Source organism: Drosophila willistoni, assembly GCF_018902025.1.
Source record: "Drosophila willistoni isolate 14030-0811.24 chromosome XR unlocalized genomic scaffold, UCI_dwil_1.1 Seg106, whole genome shotgun sequence".
NCBI classification, from domain to species: domain Eukaryota; kingdom Metazoa; phylum Arthropoda; class Insecta; order Diptera; family Drosophilidae; genus Drosophila; species Drosophila willistoni.
The window spans coordinates 2,634,343-2,655,366 of NW_025814055.1; the positions used below are offsets into that span (position 1 = coordinate 2,634,343).

At 35.7% G+C, this 21,024-nt stretch overlaps 2 protein-coding genes and 1 long non-coding RNA gene across 5 annotated transcripts; 1 reads left to right on the top strand and 2 right to left on the bottom strand.

Annotated features, from left to right (window-relative positions):
- Positions 1-1,871: 1,871 nt before the first annotated feature.
- Positions 1,872-2,333, bottom strand: LOC124460605. Its single transcript, XR_006954509.1, has 2 exons — positions 2,063-2,333; positions 1,872-1,990 (listed from the first exon to the last, which is right to left on the bottom strand). It is a non-coding gene; the product is annotated as an uncharacterized LOC124460605 (long non-coding RNA).
- Positions 2,334-3,097: 764 nt separating this feature from the next.
- Positions 3,098-6,696, top strand: LOC6651959 (ATP-dependent DNA helicase Q5). 2 transcript variants are annotated; one of them, XM_047011771.1, is made up of 5 exons: positions 3,098-3,292; positions 3,494-4,801; positions 4,860-5,302; positions 5,362-6,358; positions 6,421-6,696. In XM_047011771.1, exons 1-5 carry the CDS (start codon positions 3,190-3,192, stop codon positions 6,528-6,530), a joined length of 2,961 nt encoding a protein of 986 aa, XP_046867727.1. In that variant the 5' UTR covers positions 3,098-3,189; the 3' UTR covers positions 6,531-6,696. The 2 variants fall into 2 exon arrangements, with proteins under 2 accessions (XP_046867727.1, XP_002074414.1); XM_002074378.4 differs by having other exon boundaries at positions 3,503-4,801.
- Positions 6,697-9,794: 3,098 nt separating this feature from the next.
- On the bottom strand, positions 9,795-16,979 carry LOC6651960. Of its 2 annotated transcripts, none has more exons than XM_015176594.3 (4): positions 16,772-16,979; positions 10,690-10,796; positions 10,470-10,630; positions 9,795-10,409 (listed from the first exon to the last, which is right to left on the bottom strand). In XM_015176594.3, exons 2-4 carry the CDS (start codon positions 10,777-10,779, stop codon positions 10,172-10,174), a joined length of 489 nt encoding a protein of 162 aa, XP_015032080.1. In that variant the 5' UTR covers positions 10,780-10,796; positions 16,772-16,979; the 3' UTR covers positions 9,795-10,171. The 2 variants fall into 2 exon arrangements, with proteins under 2 accessions (XP_015032080.1, XP_002074415.1); XM_002074379.4 differs by lacking the exon at positions 16,772-16,979 and adding an exon at positions 10,930-10,991.
- Positions 16,980-21,024: the final 4,045 nt, after the last annotated feature.

The window sequence follows — 21,024 nt, forward strand, 5'->3', positions numbered from 1 at the left end:
CTCTGTTAATTTTTTTGTATTTTTATTTTTTAATTTTTCAGCTATTTATTAATTTTTTTGAAACAAATAAAGCCTTAAATTATAAAAAATAGATGAAATTTAATTCAGTTTTGGGGGTTTTTAAGCATTCCATGTATTGACAATTTCTCCTCGAAAAAGTCCTTTTTTCTCTTTCGTGTATATCCTTTCCAAAAACATGGCTCAATGAAGATTAAATGCCAGATTATCCCTCAGTTATTCATCTATATCCCCACCAAGTTTCATTATGTGGTTTCATACAGTTTTCGAGAAAATTGCATTTTTATGAATTTTTTTTTTTTTTCTTTTAGGACATAAGTCAATTAGTGACATTAATAACATTTACATATGTATATGCCTTTTTAGCAAATTTAAAAGAAAGGAAAAAATTGTATTGATCCAAAAAAAATGTATGGGTCCCCGCATGTATACGATTTTACATATAAAATATGTCGGGGCTCGAACCCTAGCGAAGGATAAATTTTTTTTTGGTATAAGAATTTCTTTTTTTGCATCTAATTTCTTTCTCGTATTAGAGAGAGCTTTTTTTGTAATAGTGTAAAAGAATGTGTCTTAATAATAAAAGAAATAAACTACGAAAAAACAATGGTGATAGAAATGGGCATACATTGGTGCAAGCCATATTTGTTTGCAGCAAATATGTTTGCAATTGCAAGACCATATGTACATACATACATATATACAAATGTATACATAAAACCAGATTTAACAATTATCTATTTCATTAACTTTATTCAAATTTTTAAGGAAACTCTACATAAGTATATATTATATCTTGAATCTTGTTTCTCAAAAATTTTTATTAAAAAAATCAGAATTTATTGGTGCAGTAGTACCACTATAACAAACCCCCTATTTAAGCGAACCTGTATTTGCCTGATCCCCCTATTTCAGCGAGCTTAAGCGGCGAAATGTTGGAAACATATTTTCCCGCTGTAGGTACCCTCACATATTGTAATTTTTCTCGAAAACGTTACGCTATTGGGTATTGGGACTATGACAAACATATTGAATAAAGAACTCCCATGATTTTGGCATTCAATCTTCATTGAGCCATGTTGTTTGAAGCTAGTTTTTGCCCAACAAAGTCAGCCCATTTTTTTATACATTTTGTGACCATATACCGAGTGGCGAATTGGTTCATATGGCTGAGCGAATTGGCTTTGAACAAAATTTGCGGGCAAAAGGTACCCTCACATTTTGACAATTTTCTCGAAAACCTTACGCCGTGTTGTTTGAAGCTAGTTTTTGCCCGTTGAAATCTATCTATTTTTTGGCACATTTTGTATGGGGAAAATCATGGTTGGTTCATAAAAATGCAATTTTCTCGAAAACTGTATGAAACCACATAATGAAACTTGGTGGGGATATAGATGAATAACTGAGGGATAATCTGGCATTTAATCTTCATTGAGCAATGTTTTTGGAAAGGATATACACGAAAGCGAAAAAAGGACTTTTTCGAGGAGAAATTGTCAATACATGGAATGCTCAAAAACCCCCAAAACTGAATTAAAACGAAAATTTCATCTATTTTTTATAATTTAAGGCTTTATTTGTTTCAAAAAAGTTAATAAATAGCTGAAAAATTAAAAAATAAAAATACAAAAAAATTAATAGAGGGTTAACAGAGGACCGTCGCTAACTCGAGTTTAACAGTGTCGGTAACTTGACGGACATAAAAATGAATGACAAAATCAGTGTTGCCGCTGGCTTGGCGAAAAAATAGGACAGATTGACCCAGAAAATAGGACAAAAAACGGACAGATTTTTTTTAATATGACAAAAAATAGGACTAAAAAATTTTTCTTCAATAAAACAAAAAGTTTAAGTAAATTTATACATTTTCATGCAAATTTATTAACACTTCGTCGAGTGTTTCATTTTCAGATTCTAAAACATTCATGTTTGTGCCGATTTGGCGCAAAAATTTTTCAGGCGTAATCCAAATCTGAATAAGAAGGAAATTTAATTTTTTTGAAATATGTTGTACGTAAGTATTTTTTTAAAAATAACAACTTACCTAACTGCCAAAATCGAATTTAGCGCTTCGATGTGAAGCCTGTTCCTTAACTTTGTTTTCACCAAGTTAACTTGGCTGAACACGCGCTCCACTTCCGCATTCGACCATGGCAGCGACAACAAATTTAAGGCAAATACTGCCAAATCTTGAAACTGTCTGTTGCCAGCAGAATCCATAAACGTTTTCACTTCTGCCCAAAACGCTACCGTGTTCTCTTGGTTTTCCAATCGCTGAAGATGAATTGTATTGTATTGACAAACAATTTTTTCAATTTCTTCGCCTTTTTTATCAAAGATCTCCAAAATTTCTACTATCGATTGTTTGTTAGCTCGCAAAATCATGATCAAAGCGATGACATGCAGTTGAAAATAACAAATTATATATGAGACTCAGAAAATTAACGTTTCAAAATTTTTCCGGCTGTCGCAGTCAAAAATAGGACAGATCTGTCCGGAAAAAGGACAAAACGGCAACACTGGACAAAATGCAAAGAAATGTTCAAAAAGTCAACAAAACTTCCGCATCTGAATCTCTCTAACATCGACATTTTGAGCTATGTGATAAATAATATTAGTAGACATTGCTCTGACATAGAATTTAATGTTTTTCTTATTGCAAACATCAACAATAGGGCTGTTAATACAAATGATATTTGAAAATTTAGTGTTATGTAATATATGTAATGTAATATATGAAACCCAAAAACAGATTTATTTAGTTTTAGCCTTAGGTCCGATTAGACAATTGCTATTGTGCTCAGCAACTATCGATATACATAGGTGCTATGGTAATCGATTCTGTGGACTTGTTAATCGTCCAGTAAGTCCAAAAATAGTAGCAATAATGAATTTGAGTTTGATGACGCCAACGTTTAATGTGAGGTATTTAAAAACCGATCTGCCCAAATCCAAAAGGATTTCTCTGAAAAATTAAAACCAGATAGCAGATGGACGTAATCTATTTTAACATTTGATGTCTATTTAACATTTTGATTGCGAGCCCTGTTATGCACTGAAAAAATACCAGAAAGTCAAAAATTTCCCTAACAAAAAAAATACTGCTGAGCCCTAAAATCAGGCGGGTGTTTCTTATTATTTAGCAAAATTCTTTAATGCCAACGGACTAGAATGCCAGAAAATAACTCCACTGTGGAGGCTCTTTATCGGCACTTTGGACACACGAAATTCAAGTCGCAGCTTCAGGAAAAGGCGGTAAATGCTGCAGTAAAAAGTAAGTTAATGATTATTTGACGCCGCATCATATTTTATCTGGCAAAAGGATTATAGCGCAAAAGTTCTCAATCACCTAACTCCATCCTAACAGATCACAGATAATTTTGTCAACTTTTAAATTACCTGGTTCTGCCCCTTGCATTTTCGCAGCATCCATTATATCCGCATTTCTTTGATGTGCTTGTTACTGATATATTAGTTTCTATAGGGAAACAGGATGTTTACGTCTCTATGCCCACTGGATCCGGAAAGTCGCTATGTTTTCAGTTGCCCGGACTCATGCGGGAAAACCAGCTGACCATAGTATTCTCACCTCTGCTAGCTCTCATCAAGGATCAGATCGACCATCTAACGAAGCTAAAAATCCAGGCCGACTCGCTTAACTCAAAGATGACAGTCAAGGAGCGGGATCGCGTTATTATGGATCTGAAGGCGGTAAAGACAAACATAAAGTTTCTTTATATTACTCCAGAGCAGGCGGCCACTAAGTTTTTCCAAGATCTGCTGCAATTGCTCTATAAGCACAACAAGCTGGCCTATTTTGCGGTGGATGAAGCGCACTGTGTTAGTCAGTGGGGGCATGACTTTCGCCCAGACTATCTAAAGCTAGGTGACCTGCGAATCAAGTACAAGGATGTTGTTTGGCTAGCTCTGACGGCGACTGCCTCAAAGGAGGTACGGGAAGATATCTACAAGCAACTGCGTTTGCAGACGCCGGTGGCTCAATTTTCCACTCCAAGTTTTCGCAGGAATCTTTTCTACGATATCGTTTACAAGAACTCCATCGAAGATGATTTCCAACATTTGGCCGAATTTGCCCATCATTGTTTGGGAGATCCAAAAGAATTTAAAGGGACTCCCAAGTCTCAGCGTGGCTGTGGAATCATCTACTGCAGGACCAGAGACCAGGTGGAGCGTGTTGCTGTAGGGGTGAGCAAGCAGGGTGTAGGTGCAGTCGCCTATCATGCAGGTCTGAAGACAGCAGAACGCACGCAGGTCCAGGAAAGCTGGATGGAGGGCGTGCATCCAATCATCTGTGCAACAAATAGCTTTGGCATGGGCGTAGATAAGCCAAGTGTTCGGTTTGTCATCCACTGGGACTGTCCACAAAACATTGCCGCCTATTATCAGGAGTCAGGTAGAGCTGGACGTGATGGCTTGCAGTCATATTGCCGGCTGTATTATGGCAGGGAGGATGTGAAAAGCATACGATTTCTCCTGCAGCAGGATTCCCAAAGAGCGCGCGGTCGAGGCGATCGAGAGCTACTCACTGAGCGAGCATTAAAGCAATTCGAAAAAATTGTGGACTTCTGTGAAAGGGTTAGCTGTCGCCATCGACTATTTGCCGATTTCTTTGGTGATCCGCCGCCGCAATGCAATGGTCAATGTGATGTTTGCAAGCGCCCGAAGCGGGTTGAAAAGGCTTTGGAAATGTTCCATCGGTTGTGCATGGATAATCAGTTTAAGTCTCAGATTTCCCTACAGGATTGCGCAGATTTGTATGAAGGTCGTTATTTATAGACCAACCCCCATAAGCGCATCATTAACTTTTTTCATTAAATCAGGTGGAAGAGCTGGAACCAAGCGAGCGGCGCAGGAGTATGTCGACGGAGAATCCAATTCTGATGGTGAAAGCCACTCCTCCATGGCTAAACGTGCCAAAAAGGATGCCGAGGATTTTATACGAAAGCAATTCAAGTTACGAAAGCAAATCTCAGCCGCGCGGCAAATGGAACAGGAGTCGCCCGCCCAGATTGCCCGAGTAAAACACGCCCAGTCTACCGATACAAAGATTCACGGATTACAGCATAGCCATCGAGAAAAATATCTGACTGCCATTATAAACAACCTTAAAGCGAATGTGGAAAAATGCAAGGCTGATGAGGACCAGCAGTCTAGGAGTTCCCTCAACTACAATGATTTCGAAGCCATGGCTGTGGACCTGGAATACGAAGTGTTTCGCCAGCAAAAAGTGGCCAATATGTATCGCCATGCATTGGCTAAACAGGTGACCTAGCATATACCATATAATTTTCTGATCCGATTCTGTTAACCAATTTATCGCAGATTTCTGCCATAAAACAATTGACAACGAAGACAAAGCTAATGCCTTTGATTGCTGATTATGTGCCCAAGGCCGAGACCAGCGCTAAGGGTGTCTGGACAGGTGGAAGTGTCGCTTACTTTGAACGTAAGCTGAAGAAGCTGGAAGAACATAAACCACAGGCCCTTAAAGATCCGCCAAAAGCTTTGCGGGACAAGAAGGGCTTTAAACAGGATCAAAGCAAACAAATGACAATCGCTAGCTTTTTTAGGAAGGATGTAAAAAAGGAGAAAATCAAGAATGAGGAGAAAGTGGAAGAACGGCCATTAGCGAAGGTGAAAGATGAGCCGGAATACAAAGTAACTGATTCAGATTTGGAAGAAAAAGCCGTGAGTAAAGAAAATAGTTTGCATAAACTAGAGAATGAAGGAGTTGACGAGCCAACTCCCACCAAAATCGACAATACAGAACTATGCGCGATAGATAAATTCGAGCTCGATTCCGCTGTAGGACAAAGAAAGTACAAGCTTTTATCTAATTCAGATGGCAGCTTTGATACCCATCGTAGAAAACGCATATCTCATCTAGAGCTCGTAGAAAAACAAGAAGAGATAAAGGATTCAACAAAATCAACTCAACGTATCGTTTTTGAAACCAAAGCGGAGAATAAAACAGAGGCAGTTTGCAATGGTTTCATAACTGCTCGTCAAATGCTAGCCTCTAAGAACGATAAAGGTGATGTATCTGAAACAGAGGTGGGCAAAAGTCCTGGAAATAGTTTCATCACAGCTCGACAAATGCTAGAAAATCAAATGGAAGCAAAAGTAGACGAAAAGGAACAGAAAACGAAGAACTTCAATAAGGAGAAAAAAAAGGTGGCCTTAACTCAGGATAAAATCAATATAAGTAAGTCAGTGGTGCAATGGCTTAATCCGTACTATAAGCGTAAAATAGCCACAAAGGAGCTATTCAAAGCTTTGGCCAAACTTCTGACAGAGCGCATCTGCGAAGGCACTTTGGGTAAGTCTTTGTAATCCACTACCCATTCAAGGCAAATTGATTAACAATTCGTTTGCTTTCAGGAAACGGAGATGAAGGCAAAAGTTATATACGGGAAACCTTTCGTGGTCTACAAATGATTTCGAATGATCATGATATTGATAAATACTTTGCCAATCCTCCCATTAAGTAGGAAACCTAACACAAAAGAGACTTGATAGAATTCCAAATGCTAGACACTTAAAGTACTTTTTGTTTTGTCGTTATCGTTATATTACATTAATATCCAGTTAACAATCTATTTACTTAAGCCATCTGAACTCTACTTAATGAAGCTTTTTAAGATTCTTACATCGGAATCACATTTCTGAGTTTGTTCTATAAAAAGGCTTTAAAATTAAAAAAAAAAACGCATTAAAATGCTATTTTTTACATACATACTACATATGCATATGCATGTATGTATGTATGTATTTACATATTTTAAGTCTCGCGGTAAACCCATTTTTAACTGCAGAATGGTCTGTTTCCCATTTGCTTCACACGTTTTAGACAGAGATGCATGATACGCTATCTCATTTATGTTCATAGAATATGAAAAAGTTATTTTATATTCTGGACTTTCATCGTTTTTCTTTTTTTAAATAGTTAGGGGTGGCTGATTCCGAATATAAACTTGGTTTTCTGAATTTACTCTTGTTTCTATGATATTAAAAACAAGCAGAATTTTGGAAAATACAAATTCAATAAAAAAAAAATTTCCGAAAAAAACGAGCTCTTACCGAAAAATTGCTGGTAACCTTTATTATTAATCAAAACGTAATTTCAGTGGTGGCCACAGCGGCGATTGCATGTTTACATAAAATCTTTGTGTTTACATCAGCTTAAGTTCCAACACTAAGAAACTGGATACTCTTAATCCCGTGTGCATATTTGGTTGGTATATTTTAAAAATTTAACAAATATACATATAACAAAAACGAATAACACAACATCCAATGGTATTCCGTGCGTCGTGGTTGGGTCACTTCGGTTATTATTCATTTACGGTTTAAGTTTTTTATGGGCGCAAAATTTACATTGAAATCTCCAGATAGAATTAGTGGCAATACTGTTCACAATTAAATTATGAGTATTTAAAAAATGACCTTTATGTTTTGAGAAATATACAGTGCCAGTGAAAAAAATATCACCAAAACAAGCGTGTCATTCTATTATATAGTAAAACTTGACTAAAAGGGTTTAGGGTGGCAATTTTTTGTGTTTTTAGTTTCTGACAGAATCTTCGATTTAAAAACACAAAAAATGAAGTAAGTAAATCGTCACGCCGACTACCTAAGTTTACCATATACCAGTAAAACAAATATTTCAAATTTATATATATGTATGTACGTATACTCAAGCATACGAGCACCCTAGCGCCGCCACCAGCCAACGGCCAACTCCGGCCTTAAGGTACTTAAATGTGGTATTTTGCTAGATATTAGTTTCAAATTTAAGTGTGCCAAATGATTAAGTGCAAGGTAGAAAATTACGGGAGATTATCGATTTTTTGAAATTATGGGGGCGGAAAGGGGCGTGGTAAAATCTTTACACATACAAACTGTGCGCATTTATTAAGCAAATATAAATACCAAATTCGGTATATCTAGTTAGTATGGTGTTTGAGAAAATCGGCTTTATTTAATTTGCGGTGGGGGCGTGGCAAAAATTTGAAACAAACTCGATAACTGTACATACTACACGAGACTACATACGGACGGACATGGCTAGATCATCTCGGCTGATCAAGAATATATATACTTTATGGGGTCGGAAAAGCTTCCTTCTGCCTGTTACATACATTTTGGCGACTTTAATATACCATTTCACCCTATGGTATAAACAGATTTATACCACACTTGCAATTCAACATCTAATGAAGCACTTTGGATGGTTGTAAAAGGAAGCTAAGAGAGGATTCCCATTACTAGATGCCAGGATTAATGGATTCCATGCCAATGCGTTGTGCGGCTGTAATTGCCAATTAATGATACCAAGCGAAATACTAAAACAGTACATACCATAGTTTTGAAATCAAACTACACACTTTTGTTTTACATTTTTAAGATAATTTTTGTTTTCGCCATCGTGATTGCAATAATGCTATTTTTGTTACCGCCTTATTTTGGCAATTCTGGCATGTGCTTATATGTATTTTGTAGGATAGAATAAATTTAAACTGCTCTACAAGGCCTTTCTGGCCGTCCATACAGGGTATGGACTTATGGCATTCAGCCCTGGGGTACAGAAAGATTTCAAAACAAGCTCTTACGCAGAACTGTTGCAGCTCCTCCTTATGGGCGTAGCTCAACCTTAACATCCTGTCAGTTAGGTGCGAGATACCACCATGACGTTTGTTAGATCGGCTAAAACATAGTGCCCAAATGGCCATCTTTTTCTATCATTTATTAATTCAAAAGTCGGTTTTCCTATTGTTAACGATGTGCTAAACGATAATCGAAAAAATATTCTTGTACATACATATGCACATATTTAAAAGACGCTACACCCAGGCAGCCAGTCTCTTGTTGCCGCCAAAGGGAATATGATTTTTTTGAATTAAAATAAAGCACGTCAGTCATCTCGCCGACTTTGATATACCATGCACCAAGTAAAACAAATATTTTAATACACATTTGTATTTATGTTTCGGAGACTATACTCGACCAAATTCGAACGATCGCAATTAAACTTGATACATTAATTTCATATTTATATCTTCTGTATTAAAAGCGGGTTGGAAAAAGCCATACACTTGTTTTTATACCCTTGCAAAAAGGGTATATTAATTTTGGTCAAAAGTGTGCAACGCATAGAAGGAAGCATCTCCAACCATATAAAGTATATATATTCTTGATCAGCACGACGAGACGAGTTCAAATAGCCATGTCCGTCCGTCCGTCTGGATCAACGCAAACTCCTCCTAGACCGTTGGAGCTACAGAGCTGAAATTTTGCATGTAGGCTTGTATATACTGCAGGGGTCGTATATCTTGGATTCATCCGGATCGGATCACTATATCATATAGCTCCCATACAAACGACAAAGTCACTAACAGTGACTTTTCTTAAAACCTTGGTTATTTTCTGAGCTATTGTCATGAAATTCAATATTAATGAGTTAATTACACATATAAACGACTGTGCCAAATTTGATCAAGATCGGGTAGCTATATCATATAGCTCCCATAGGAACGATCGGTGGAAAACAGTGACTTTGATATATCTTCGTTATTTCCTATGCTAAGATTGTAGGCCGTTCTTTCGGACACATTAGCCCTTTTAGCTTAAACGTTTTTCCACTTTGATGGCTATAGGTAAGGAAAAAGTTACCAAAAAAGTTGCAAGGGTATACAAACTTTGACGTGGTCGAAGTAAGCCCCGGCCCTCTGGTTTTGTAAAAAATGTCTACAACATTGATTTTTATTATTTATTCATTTATCTTTATAAACATTTTATTTGTGTAAAACTTATGTTAAGAGGATTAGAAAAAAAAAACACATGACTTTAAAATATAGATCGCTAAAAAAAAAATTGTAATAAAACAAAACAAGGCTATAAGCTTCAAATCTTGCTTGATTTCTTTTTTATGTTCGATTTCTTTAGATTCTTTTGTACTTTTTATGATGAAAATTGTGATGTAATTTTTGATTTTTATGATACAGAATTCGTTCGTGTGGTACTTTTTGCACGGAGGAAAGCGGCACGGGAATTAAGGTTATGGACTACACTGGAACACTGTAAATATTACATTCCAAACGCGCTAGGCAATAACGGTAAAGATATCTCCCTGTCAATCCTGATCGCCATGGATGCCAAAGCGAATGGTTAGCAGAACGTCCAGAAGGTAGACTAAGGCAGTGACCAGAGAAATAGAAGCGGAAGCCATTACCAAGTCCAGACGATGCATATTTGGATGCCAATAGTTACGATCCTTTGTGGTGGCCCAATCGCGGAAGAGCAGAGCGGTTACAGCGATATAAAGAACGAATCCCACGAGGGCCCACAAAACGGATGTGCGCCATGGAGGTCTTAGGTGGGAGATAAGAGAAATAAGTTAAGGCATTCTTTTATTTCCGTATGCTACTCACAAATCCCCAAAGAGTGCCATGATCAGATAAATGGCCGTATAGATGGTCAAAGCTCCAAAGGTTACATAGGACAATGCCATTACGCGAGGTGTGATGAATACCCTCAAATGGGAATTAGTGGCCGGCTCATCAATCAGGCCCAGGCAGCATATAAGCAAACACTGTAATTAAAATGTTCGTTTTTCATGCTTTGGAAAACCAAGTTGCATTTTTTACTCACCAGCTCTACCACTTTGACACATATTAAGGTGTATGTTGCCTTTTTATTGCCACTGGTTGTGGCAAAGGAATTATCATCTGGCGGCGACATTTCTACACGGGATATTTCTGAGTTGGTTTTAGGGAAATGGACAAATTTGTTAGCGATGGAAACACAATTTCGGCAAATTTGCCTCTTGCTCTACCGGTCTAAGATCAGATATCAGACCAATATGTAAATGTTAAGTATGTTTGTATGTACCTATGGATCGCAAGTAGCTCATTTCGTTGTTCTCGATTTAAACCTACAATATTCCGAAGCAGACTTCAGTTAATTGGCATTGTTCATGTTTGGGCTTTGTCTAGGTTAACTTGTGATTGCTTTGTTAACTCAGTGCTTAGTGGAGCGCACAAAAGGCAATATTTTTTTTTATTCTACGTGTTTTTTGTGAATTTATGTCAATTGGTATCGGTCTCCCACTCATAACACTTAAAATAGATTTCCCAATGGAGTTGAATTTTCCAGGGTATATTAACATCGATGATTCCTAATGCTCAGTGATGTCATAAGTCACCAAACCTTGGTGTTTGGGTGCGGTTCAATTTTTAGCTAGAAATATAGCAACTGCATACCAATCCCTGTGACGCATTAATTTAACATTCGATTTAAATAACCATATAAGTATATAGTATACATATCCATAGTAATATGTGGAAATTAACCAAATCAGAAAATTTCTACCAATTTCCCTAAGACATTCGTTTACCCATTATAGTTCGAGCTGCAAACTATGTATACAATACGCCACCTTTCCTAATAACACCGTCTTTGTTCTACAACTGCCTTTGTCAATCCATTCATTTTAGTATATGAACGAACTTACATATGTGCTGGAGCACATCGTAGCAAACAATTAACTCCATTTGGGTCGCTCGTTTCCCCCACATTGATTGAAGCTAATTGCATTAAATGTGTATATATAAAAAAAGCAACAAATAACCCAAAAAGGGCATTTACAATACAATAATCAAGCGTTGTTGTCAGACACCGAGGGATGAGTCGTTAACCCGCCTAACCACGACCTGAATTCTAAGCATAACTTCATAAGCAACAATTCAAATTCATCGCGGAAAAGAGGACAGATGGTAAGTGAGACCACTCTCAAGTCGACCTTTAAAATACCTTTACAAAAATTTCAATAGGTACAATAGGTGTCAAAGCCCATTGAAGGACGATAAAGCATAATCTGCTGTGGAAAGATTTGATACATTGTTCTGGTCTATTTGTTTACAAAACAAGACTAGAGAGCATATCTTTGGAAATATTGGAATGCCTCAGCTTATTGAGTGCGAAATTGAAATTGATAAAAGATCAAAACCAATTTTTAAGAAATGGCATGGCGGAATCTACATCAATTTTTACCACGCACCAAGTGAAACAACGATTTTAAATTCAAATTCCTTTAGGAGATATGATGTTTTTTGTGAGGCAATGTTCCGGTCATGTGAGACAACTTTGAAGCTTTGAACGCGTTTTCATTTATGGCCATTTTCTTTTCATTGTTTTGCCATTGAAGGCCTTTATAATAAATAAACCATTAAATCACAACAGTTGGTGTGACATTCCTTTCATATTTTCTTATTATACCATACACCCATAGGGTGAAATGGTATATTAAAGTCGCCAAAATGTATGTAACAGGCAGAAGACAGCTTCTCCGACCCTATAAAGTATATATATTCTTGATCAGGATCAACAACCGAGTCGATCTAGCCATGTCCGTCTGTCCGTATGAACACCTAGATCTCGGAGACTGTAAGAGCTAGAGCCACCAAATTTGGTATGTAGACTCGTGTAGTATGTAGAGTGATCAAGTTTATTTCAAATTTTTGCCACGCCCCTTTCCGCCTCCGCAATTTAAAAAAAGCGTTTATCTCAAAAACTGTTCTAGCTAGAGAAACCATATTTGGTATGTATATTCGCTTAGTAAATGCACACATTTTGTATGTATAAAGATTTTTCCACGCCCTTTTCCGCCCCCGTAATTTGAAAAACTTGATTATCTCCCGTATTTTTTTACTAATGCAATCAAATTTGGCACACTTAAATTTGATACTAATATCTAGCAAAATACCAAATCAAAATATCAAAATCGGACAAAAAACAGTCGAGTTATGCATATAAACGTTTTTCCATAAGGCCGGAGTTGGCCGTTGGCTGGTGGGGGCGCTAGGGTGCTCGTATGATTGAGTGAGCGAGATACTAAGATATGCTTGTAAAAAGCATGTGAAAATACATTTGTTTAATAAAGTTGAAATATTTGCTTTACTGGTGTATGGTATACCTAAGTCGGCGAGACGACTTACTTACTTAATTTTCAGTAAATTTCTTAAGGTGAGTCATAACTCGGCCTAAAAAAAGTTATCCAGATTAAATCTGTTCCAAAATTTTTTGAGTAAATCAAATAAACATACTTTCTTTGGAAAAAAGTTGTGTTTGGTTAAAATTTAAATGTTAAACTTCTTAATTTTTCATTTCCCGGAACTGAGGAAAAAATGTTGAGGTTTTTCAAAACCCGGGTCACAACTCTCTCCTACATGTATGTACATACATATGTATGTATGTATGACAATACACCTACATGAAGAAGAAGAAGGGAAGAACATTCGTTTGACATGTTTATTCGCAGAAATGCTTTTTTTCTGACGTGATCTTATAAATCGATGACACTGGCAAAAAAGTGTCCCGTTCCATTGGATTATGAGAGTGCAAACAAGTGGGAACGGCAGTAGAGAGGCGCCCTTACTTAAAAAATTGAAAATTCTTGATGAAATAATGATCAAATTAGTGTGACTCAAAATACTTAGCAAGCCAATATTGCTTAAACAAATGCCTGAACGGAGTAACAAATTTGTTTTTAATTACAATTTTCAATTTTAATTCAATTTGAAATGTCAACAATAGGGTTGTCAATCCAACGACTATGGAAATATTGCTGACTTGGCAATCGGTACCAGTGAGTCCAAAAATATCAAAGAAGCTATCTTTGGCCTTGCCGAAGTTTATATGTACATATACCCTTGTAGATTTTGGCTATAATATTTTCACATGTTCCAAACTCTTTTTCTGTAACTCAATTCATCAATGCACAGACAAAATATACCAATTTTATTATTTCCTTTTCTTCTTTTCCCCCTTCCCATTGTACATGCATGCTGCGATTGGCATGCATACACTTATTGTTTATGTATCGTTGCGTCTATGTGTGTATGCGTGTGCTCTGTTGATTCGAGCAATGACATAGTATGCTGCACTATGTCAGCAGCGTTTGAGCAACTTGTGTTCCATTTATCAGATCTGATTGAAATTTTGGGATCTGATGTTTTATATGCAAAACTATTATATTAGTAAATTTTATAAGGATACTCCAACTTATTCACCTATTTTTCCTATATAACTACATATATGATTTAGTGGTCCTGGTCGTGGTCATGACAATTTTCATACTTTATCTTACCCGGTTATAAATAGCTCAAATATCAAGTTTCATCCCAATGGCTCTTGATGATTTGCACAGACGGACATGGCTATGTCGACTCAGCTTCTCATGCTGGTCAAGAATATGTTATATACTTTATGAGGTCGGAAACGCCTCCTTCGGTGTGTTACAAACATCTGACCAATTTTATAATATCCTCTACAAGGGTATACAAATGCAATATCGGGTATTTCCATTAACCTACAATTCATTTGGTATATTTTGAAAACAAACTGCCTCAAAATCTTTAGAGATTTCTGTTTCACTTCTGTGTATACACGTTTCCTAGCACGTTTCTTATAATATCTATTGCCGACTTATTTCTATTTTCTAACAGACCTAAACTGAAATTGCTGTTGGCTAATTTTCACTTTTACGGTTGCAACTGCACAGGTCGCCATATGCAACAGTATCACCGTTTGCGAGTTGCCACTAACGAAACTCTCGCGTTTGGTTGAACACCCCTAACACCATTGAAAACAGGTTCAATTGGCGCCGCTTGCAAGACGATATTTCTCCCTCTCCCCTTTTCTATTCAAAAGAGATTGACAAAAGAGCCAAAACACATGCAACAGCCACGAAAAAAAATGTAAACAAAACGGCCGAAGCTAGTCAAACTAGTTTGGAGGGAAATAGTCTCTCATCTCTCTCTCTCTCTTATTCCACATCTCTTTCTCTTGCCTCTTATTCTCTCTATTTCATTCGCTCTCCGTCAGCCACACCTCTTTTCCACTCGCGTGCATACAATGTAAAAAATGTGACTAACTTTTTAGAGTGCAGTGTGAATTAACCTCGTTTCGCGTTCAGGATCTCAATTACCATTTGGAGGGCAGCCCTATAAGTGGTCTGGTGAAGTCTGGGTCAATGACTTGTGAAATATTTTGTTTGTCCATTTTTGTTTTGATTCTTTACATTCGTTCTTGGCCACTTTGAGTGATAAACTCTTGACTACTTAGTTTGCTTAATTAGAATTCTCTTGCCATGTTTTTGGCATAAAGAATCAGGGATAGACCACCATCTCGATTTTTATTGCAATTCTTAAGCAACTTGTTTTATTATTCGCACTCCCGCGTACACACGACATCCCCCTATTCTACTATACATATAAGCCATTGATATGTACAAATGGCAAACTGGTTATTAGACAACAATCGGTGAATCGTTGTGGGATGGGGAGGGGGTGGTGTAATAACCAAACAGTGGGAAGGTACCTATGTGTATATGTATGTTCATACATATGTGTTAAGGTACCTACTGTACTTTGGCATTCCTCGACGCCTACTTTAAATGCAATTTCGGTCAAAGTTTTCGCAATTTCTTTGCTTAGCGTTGTTGACCTTATTTGCACCCATACCTAAATCAGTGGTTCTCATTCCAATTCTATCTCCCATATACCAAGGTACAAGTGAATTTCCCACATGTGCTAGGCATTTAGTTTTAGCCTGGTGGGCATGTAATTGATTGTACACTTCGAGAGATTGGGATCTTTGAATTCTATTTTTTGCATTCTAAAACATACCTTGAACTATGTATTAATGATTATAGCTATGGATTTGAATAGAGAATTATATTTATATTGATAATTCCAATGATTACAAAGATTTAAAAAAAACTTTCAAATTTTGTACATGTAATATAAAATCTAAGGAAAATTTAAAAATAATGATCAATTTGATGAGTTGAATGTAGTTTTTTACTTAAACCTTCAAACGGATTGATTGCACTTTCTCTGAGTGTAGTTCGGGGTTGGGTAAGGTGGAGGGGCGGTTGTTGGGTCTGTTGCCTAGGCAGCCCATTCGCAAGGGTTGACAAATTCAATGCCAAAGCACTTGGGCAAGGTTGTTTAGGGTACTTTATTCGCTTAGTTCCTTGATTGAAAGTCTAGAGATGTGGATTTAGCGAAGATTAACTGCAAGACTTTTCCAAAGAAGTTAAAAGTAGATAATTATGTACATCTGGATGCAGTTCTATAGATCCATCTATATCTATCAAAAAGTGCTCCTCTAAGTTTTATATTTATATATTTTAGTCAAATTTGTTTTCGAAACTATTAGGTATCTTCTATCTATATATGTATATGTACATATATTCACATCTCATGACAAATTTCTAATTAATAAGTCACCGAAAGGGAATAGGAATTAAACAAATAAATAGATTACTGAAATTTGTTAGCTAGTGTTTTTGTAAATTTGTGCACAATTAGCATGTTTATCAATAACAACGTTAAAATACTATGCTCTTTTTGTTGTTGTTTACTGTACTGAATCTCATCCATTTGAGTAATTAGGTTTGGGTGGGGCTCAAACACGAGATGAAGACGCAGACTTGGCTTCAGACTCTTTTTTGGATGATGGGTCAGAGTGGTAAAGAACAACGTAATGATCTACAATGAACTAGAAAATGCATTTGACAACAAACATACATACATATCCATATTAGTTACTACAATTTAAATTTTATTATTGTATTATTTGATAGTAGTTGTTGAGCAAACGACAAACAGAGAAAGACAAAACTGGTTTTTTAGTTATATTATAATAATGTGTCTGGTCTATAGCATACATTTTCGATTTTCCAAATGAAATGGTTTAGAGGTGCAATATAAAGGTGCTGATTTAGTATACTTGACACACAAAAACACACTCAAACACAGGAAAAGGCACGCAGCTTAAATTTAAAATGCGACAGTAGCTTCAGTTTCCAATATCCGTCTTGAGCCGAACAATTATTTTCGAAACGCACTGAATCCGACGGCACGACAACGTCAACTGTTGTAACTGCCACAAACTCAATTTGTTTAAAGTCTCAGTCCCAGTTTCATTCTCAGCCCGCCAAACGGGGCCAACTTAAAAGAGAGCGATTATAGTTTCTCTCTCTCTCTCGTGGCTTCTCTCACACGCCCAGAGAACGTGCTGAAAAGCAGTCAGTAAAAAGCGGGCAAAGGCGAATCAGTTTTGGATATTTCAAAAGCTAAATTAATTAATGTTGAATAAATATTGTATATAATGTAAATGGAAATATGTATCCAAATATGTACGAATCAGCACCTGGCCAATCTACATATGTATGTATCACAAGCCAATTTCAGTTTTGCTGTCTTCTAGTACAAAATTGACGGTTAACTATAGGCGGGACTAATATATGGACACGCTACTGTAGTTCGCTGCAGATTTTTTTATTCGAGGGCGTAAATATCGTCAGCAGGATCATGCAATTACAGTGGACCCTTGGTTAACTAAAATTTCGCATGACAATCACATTTTTTTTTTGGAAAAAATGTTTAGGTTAACGACCAATGAAAGAGGTGAAAACGGAAAAAAACCCGAGTACACATTTTAGTGTGTTCAGTGTGTCCGTTTTAGTATTATTTTGCATGCAGTTTCCACATCTTTTCCAATTAAAATTCAAAAATTTTACAAATGGTGTACGTTTTCATTTTACTTTCTTTTAATAAAAAATATCAAAGAGGCTAACTTGGCTATGGCGAAGTTTAAATAGCGTTGCAGTCCTTGGCAATAATATTTTTACATGTTCAAAATTCTTGTTCTGTAACTTAATTCATCAAACGATAACATATGTATACATATACATACATATACATATACATATACATATACATATACATATACATATACATATACATATACATATACATATACATATACATATACATATACATATACATATACATATACATATACATATACATATACATATACATATACATATACATATACATATACATATACATATACATATACATATACATATACATATACATATACATATACATATACATATACATATACATATACATATACATATACATATACATATACATATACATATACATATACATATACATGCGACGTGTTATTAATGATGCTCCACACCTGAAGAGACTAAAAATGAAGAAGGAGCCATCCATTAACACGGTTCGGAAGTTGCAACGCCATAAGTTCGCTTGCGCACATGTGACTTAGGGTGTGGTGGGTTTCCCCCGGGCCCGCAGTTTTCAGAAGGGCCCGCGATACATCACAGTCGAAAATAGCAGATTTATTTAAAGGGAAGTAGGGGGCCCGAACATGGTAATCCCCGGGCCCTGATTTTCTCTCTGCGGCCCTGTGCAAATAATTTGTCACTCGTGTTATAATGGTATATTAAAAGAGGCCTTTCCACACATCCAAACTCTTTTTGCCAATCTAAAATGGATTTATCAACATGATAATGCCCCTATACATACGGCCCGGATTGTTAAATCGTATCTAGCGAGCCAAAACGTAGAGCTATTAAACTGACCACCCTATTAACCGGACTTGAATATTATTGAGAATGTGTGGGGATGGCTAACACGTCAAATATGTATATGGATCAGCTCAGCAATATTCTAATTGCAGCTATCAAATTAGCATGGGGCTCGATTTTCTTGAATTTTTTGGAAAAATTCCAAACGGAAAGTGTGAGGTTTTGGAGATGAAAGGTGGCTCAAGGTGGCTTGTTTAAAAAGATGTTAATAATTTATATTTTAAGTAATGTTTTTATTTGAAGAGAATTGATATATTCTTAAACAATTTTAAGTTAAAGTGTCCTATTCAAGTGGTGCACATTTAAGACTCCACATTTTGTTACTTTTTGGTTAACACTGTTTTTTGTATAGTTACAACTTTTGGAAAACTTTGAAATTTTTGTCAAATTACTATAATAAATTAAACTTTTTAAGAAAACAAAAATTATATTCATAGTTGGCTTGGCTTAGAAGAAATTAAGTATAGAAAATCGACTTTTGAGTTGTCCTATTCAAGTGGCGCACAGTGTATCATATTTAGCAAAACAGCCGAACTATGTATTTTCCTCTCATTTTTTCCCATGGAAAATACCGCTGCTTAGATAAAAACGGACCAACAGGTATAAGTACCTTTTTGCGAGGCAAAAAATCCATATATTTTATATCAGATTTTAATGAACAATATCTCATTCTATGGGAAATTTTGATTTACTATCGTCCTTAGTTCAAGTGTAGTTATACTTAAGAATCAATTAGTGGCGAACAATAATGCAAGCAGAGAAACCAAAAAAAACAATACAAACGAAATTGAGTTTTTCAATTGGCTCCGAATTGGAACCTGGGGCCTAATTAAAAATTTATTTATAAATTTAAATTTATATTTACAGTTCAGTATATTTGTTTTAATAGAACTAAAACCTTTTCTTAGGGTCCGAAGGTCAACTTTAAGATATTTAAAAATGTGTCTTATTTTCCAGGTTTAAATTTTGGGGGGTTTTTTTTTTATCAAAATTTATTTAAACATTCACAGTTTTCATTGTTATAATAAAACAGAATGCGTGTGGTTGGTTGTGCAGTTTATTCGCGACTAACTTCTATTTGTCTCTCATCGAGTCATTGTTCTCTTTAACGCATCTCGTGAGAGAGTATACAAAGTTACATATATATATTCATATGTGTGTGATCATGCATGCATTGAGTTGAGAGAGAGTTATTTCAACAGTTTTAGATACGCCCACAAAATTTTTGGTACATCATTTCAATAGAACAACTAATTAAGACATCAAAACTTTTAAATAACGTTATATAAAATCGTATGAAATCAGAATTTTATGTCCAAAAAATTATGTCTCATATTTTTGCCGCCACCATATTGGTGAATTACACAGGCCGACATGATTTTTGGTGACGTTAACCTGAGAGGTGTTCTTAACTAATTTGGGTACGCTGATTCTGATTGCATACTCAGTTTTTGTTCATTACGTCCAGATTTTGTAAAATTAGGGGATCTAGGGTTGGAAAATAGGCACCTAAGAGTATACTATATAAAGTTACAAATTGTTTTTCTACATTTTTAACGAATTGTAGAATTTCTCGTTTAAGAAAAAAAGCTGTTGTTTGCGAACATTACTTATAAACAATTTTTTAGATGCATAAAATTACAATAATTCTTTAAATTTAACAAGTTACAAATTCTTTAAATCCCTATAGCATACTTTTTGGTTCGAATTTTACTCATTTTGGAACCATATCCAAAGTGTATGATAATATGCATAATAACAAAGATACGCCTCTTTGATTTTGTGTAAATTGCGTTTTAATCATACCTAATATATTAATAGGTTAAAAAAATAACGTTTTGAGTATAATAACTTGTTTATATTATACTAGAAAATATTGAAAATGAGGCCATTTTCTATAATTCCAACGCATTTTTTTCGAAATCCTGACGTGATAGGCAAAAACTAAGTATAGGGCCGTGATCAGCACCCCCAAATTACTATAAAAGACCTATTGAACTTAGAACACTTTTTCATGACCTCAAAAATGTCGGCCTGTGTTATCCAAGTTCTTTAAAAGTTTTAATTCATTTTATGTTAGTTTCTTTTATTAGTTTAAATTGAAACATATTCAGGTGTGTCACAAAAATTGATAACAACTTAAAACCAACCTAAGAGCAAATGTTTGTCAGTTTGAAAATCTCTTAGATTTTCCTCCAACATTTGGATAATATTGCAGTTGTTGCGATGGTGATATAAAATAAAACATTGCCGAAATAAACTTTCATTATTTTTGCATAGATCTGCATTTAAGCGATCGCTAAAAGTTATTGTTTTCATATTTAATTTAATTCGCACACCCCATTGAAAAAATTAAACAGAGGGGGCCTAAAACAACTTTAACTGAACCTGCCAACCTGCTAGAAATTAAAAAAAATCACAGTTTTTGACTTTAAAAAAACGGGTAAATATTTACTTAAGTTAATTAAAATTAAGTATCAAACGAAAGCGAAGCACGACCTCAGGTGCGC